The sequence below is a fragment of the Pollachius pollachius genome (assembly GCF_949987615.1).
Source record: "Pollachius pollachius genome assembly, chromosome: 13".
In the NCBI taxonomy this organism is placed as follows: domain Eukaryota; kingdom Metazoa; phylum Chordata; class Actinopteri; order Gadiformes; family Gadidae; genus Pollachius; species Pollachius pollachius.
Genome location: NC_136946.1, coordinates 18543873 through 18548133, shown reverse-complemented (window position 1 = coordinate 18548133; position 4261 = coordinate 18543873). Strand labels below are relative to the sequence as shown.

Here is a 4261-nt window from a genome sequence, read left to right as displayed (position 1 = left end):
ACAGTGTACCCAACCTGACATGCTAAAACATGCTTCCGACTGTAGGACCGCCGCCTTCCTCCTCTCACCCCCTTGCAGCGAGGGATGTCTGAGATAGGCAGTGAGATGACATGGCCCCCAGATGTGTGGCTGCACCTATGTGGGGTGGCGTGATGGGGAAGAGCTTGTCTTCAGAGAAGCCATAGAGGGCCTTCATTTGCTCAAAGGCGAGAGACAGTATCTGGGGTGGAGGGCAGGGGTGAGGAGGCTCCTTCCAAAGTTGAAATCCTGACCTCAGCAAATATGTATGCTTACCCACACGCAACAAGCCACAGAGCTATTTGTCCATGTTTGGGTGTTTGTGTGTGCTTGTCGGTGTGTGTGTGTGTGTGTGCGTGTGTGTGTGTGTGTGTGTGCGTGTGCGTGTGTGCGTGTGTGTGTGTGTGTGTGTGTGTGTGTGTGTATGTGTGTGTCTGTGTGTTCCTGTATATCTTAATATGTCTTCTGCTAAGCAGTGGTCTTAATAGTTTGACGAGAAGAAAGACATCACAGATAAACAGTGAACATGGAACAAATGCAGTTCTGATCATTCAACCTTCAGCCATCGGACTGTTCACTCACGGTCAAAACTAAACGTACATATATAGATATATAGTTATAGTTACAGTTATATATATATATATATATGTATATGTATGTATATATTTATTTTCTATTTTTGTCATGTGGCAGCTTACCGTCACAACCACCTCGGCTGACACGTTCCTAATCCGGTGAGGAAGAGGGCGAGGGGAGCCTGGCCGTCTACAGCAAGCAGAGTGACAGGCGGGGGGGGGGGGGGGGGGGGGGGGGAGAGAGAGAGAGGGGAGAGAGAGAGAGAGAGAGAGAGAGAGAGAGAAGGACCCAGCTGGGACGGCCAGCGTCAGCCCGCTGGAAACCTGATGATGAATTGCCTGGGCTGAGTGATAGCAGTGTTACTCAATGATACCCCGGCAGGATTGTTCTGTCAGTCTGTCACCGGGGGAGGAGGATGCCAGAGGATAAATAAATATAGAAAGAGGGCGCTGGGAAAACGGACCGCTGCGCAACAAGCAAAGCACCAATACACACCCCCCTCCGTCCTCCACCCCTCCCGTATTTCTATTTTTCTGTTTTTTTTATTTTTTTATTAAGGCTATTTTTTTCATTAAGGTTGCCATCTCGTATAGATCTCCATATGAGCTGAGGTGGGAGTGGGAGCTTTTGGGGAGGAAAAGGAAATTGCCTTTGCAATGCCGCAGATGTCTCCCCCGTTTGACTGATTATAACTCGTCTGGTGTTTGCATTGGACCTTTTATATATATATATATATATATGTATATATTTATATATTTGCAGCATTTGCAGCGTAGCAAATGACAACATTTGTTCTTTGTGATTTTGTTTAGATATTTTGTCCCACATGGCGAGGGAGCTGATGTGCACAGAGGACAACAAGGGGCAGAATATGACTTTAATGTTGCGTGGCAATATAGCTGTTTACGTTTTATGAATTGATACAGAATCTGAATTATTTGATGTCATCTCATTATAACTGTTATTTTATGCGAGGAGAAATCGATTCAACCATCCTAGATCTTCGTATTATTTGTATTTGGGAAAAATCAACTAACAACTAACTGTGTCAATATTCTCTTATTTCACAGCTCCGAGGACTACTATGAATACGGTCACAGTGGAGAGTCGTACGAATCCTATGGTGAGTAGTTTCATTTAGATATCCTTTTCAGTTTCATAAAACGGGCATAAATAGTCATGCATGGAGGATTAGATATCAAGGAAAAGGTGGACATTGTGAGGGCGAGGGGACGGTGTTGGAGTGTCTTGGCTGTGTATCTGGAGGGAGGGAGCCGTGATGGAGAGGATGCTTGGTATGGCGATGGGTGCCAAGAGATTTGCATCTGCGTATCGGGAGGCGCTGTGTAGGAGGAGGTGGCAGAGGTCGGTGAAGGTAGGAGGGAGCTGTGCAGAGCGCTGTGGCTGACGGGAGGCGGTTAGACACCATGCGTTGGTTTTTGATGGGAAGCCGGTGGAGGTTTTTGGAGGACAGGAGTTGACTTGATCTCTGATCAAGCCTGCGTGTGTGGGAGACAGCAAGAGTACGATTCGGATGTGTAGTGGTGGTTTGTTAGGAACCGGGGGTGATATTGTCATGCATGACTCAATCGCAGTAGCCCAGCGGGGCGGTGCCAATGCATGAGCCGCAGTGAGAGGTAGAGGTTGGTAGAATCAATGGCAATAGTGTGACTAAGGGGGAGGCATACAGGAACGGGCTGAACATCGATCCCTGGGGCACACCCTAGGAGACGGGCTGGGATAGACTTACAGTTATTGATGTTGATGAACTGGAGTCTGCGGCAAGGTATCATCTGAACCAGCAGAGCGTTTTGCCAGCGATGCTGGACAAGAAGTTTTGAAGCTGGGGACGGGAAGGCTGGTATCTCGATTCTGTCAGACGCAATGCAAAATGGTTGAGGGAGCCCACGTCTGGGGAGAGACGGCGGTCGTCGCCATGACTTTCAGTGGCTGTTCCGGTGCTTTGTATTCGCCTGTATACAGAGCTGCTGGAAGTAAAATGTGTCACGTGGTACTCGTTCATCAATAACATCGACCTGACACAGTCTGAGAGGTGAAAAAGTGCAAACGTATTATCATCCCAAGGTGTCCCAGACTCATTGTTTGATCACCTGGTCCTTCATTTAACAAGGTTTATTTAAATGATTGCGGTTTCAATTGTGTCTTATTTGAAAGCCCACATTTTTGGGCGTCAAAATCAACAGAAAGTCTTGAAGGCAAGTTCTCAATTCTCTAATGGAGCCTATAGGTTGAGTTGATGACAACAATAAGAATAAATGAAACTAAGCGTTCGCTCATTGAACCAGTCAAACCTAAAGGCGGACAGAGTGGCCTTTCAAAGCAAAACATCCAGATAAACAAGGGAGCTGACAGTCTTCTGTCTTCAGAGATGCCATGGTTACCGCGGTCAATTTCTTGAATGCCGGCTGTCGGTTAAAAGGTGAAAAAAGTAATTATAGGTTGTATAATCAAGCAGTATTGGCTATAGGCTTCCAGTGGACAACCCTGTCACCAGGAGACGACGGCATTAGGAAAAACATCAAGCCTTTGTGAGACTGAGGGGTGGATGGATGGAGCTGGAGGAGGAGAGGGGAGGGCTGGTTCTGTATTGGCTCGCGCTTCAACAAAAAAGGCCATCGATACGTGCACTTGCACACTCACAGTGCCGTGGCGGTGTGAGATGCGCTAATGGTAATTGTGACCTTTTTGCTGAGAACGACTAAACTTCTTCTTTTCAAGGAGCTGTTTGATGTTTTGCGTCCAATAATCTGAGGGGCAATGTTTGGTGGTGTGTAAGGCGCAGGTGTTTGTGTGGAGGAATGTGCCCTTTGCATTTGTTCACTTCAAAGGTGCAGAGTGTAGAACTCAGGGTCATCGAGCAGGACTGACATGGCAGACATGGAATATAACATTCTTATATATGCAACACTTCCACCATGTTTTATACCGTAGCCAAGAAGGGATCAGCGGCTCTACAGAGGACTTGTTTTAAGATTTTCAGTGGAATCACTATCGAACTTTTCAGCTATGACCTTAAGTTGTATGGACTAAATGACTAAGTACTATTTATACATCTACCAAGGGGCCTCATCCCTTGACACTTGGATACTCAATGTGGTCGTAGACAATGACATAACTTCGTAAGTATTAGGGGTTCGCAGCATCTCCTCTGTCATTGGACAGGGAGAGGTGAGGGTGGGTCTTTAGTTGGAAACAATATGCAACCGCAACGCTAGATGTCACTAAATCTAAAACACTGCTCCTTTAAGATGTTAACCAGCAGGGGGAAAACACAGAGAATGCAATGCCTAATAAGCCAGGTTACAGTCATCATCCAACATGTGTTTGTTCCCTCCTGCTTCTCTTTTCCAGGCCAGGAGGAGTGGGCAAACAATCGCACCAAGGCCCCGTCGGCGCGCGCAGCCAAGGGCGTGTACCGGGATCAGCCATACTCCAGATATTGAACTGTTTATACATCCGGCACCTGAGTCTCCGCAGCTGTTCCAGCTCAAGTAATTTTTTTTTTTTATGGACACTCCCTTTTTTTAGAAATGAAACGAAAAGTCCCCACTTAGCAGTGGATGGAGTCGGTGCCTGCCCCCCACGAGTCAAAGCTGTTTGGGCAGCTGGCAATGAAACCAATGGGTCGGCCATCTTCTTTGTCTCC

The 4261-nt window shown here is 47.0% G+C and overlaps 1 protein-coding gene across 1 annotated transcript in view; it reads left to right on the top strand.

Moving 5' to 3' along the window:
* khdrbs3 (KH domain containing, RNA binding, signal transduction associated 3) overlaps nucleotides 1-4058 on the top strand; it is a gene marked incomplete at both ends in the record, with an annotated part of 73879 nt that extends 69821 nt beyond the window's left edge. The window contains 2 exon segments of the mRNA XM_079750157.1: nucleotides 1665-1717; nucleotides 3967-4058. Coding sequence (XP_079606283.1) covers nucleotides 1665-1717; nucleotides 3967-4058 — 145 coding nt within the window.
* Between the last annotated feature and the right edge of the window lie 203 nt (nucleotides 4059-4261).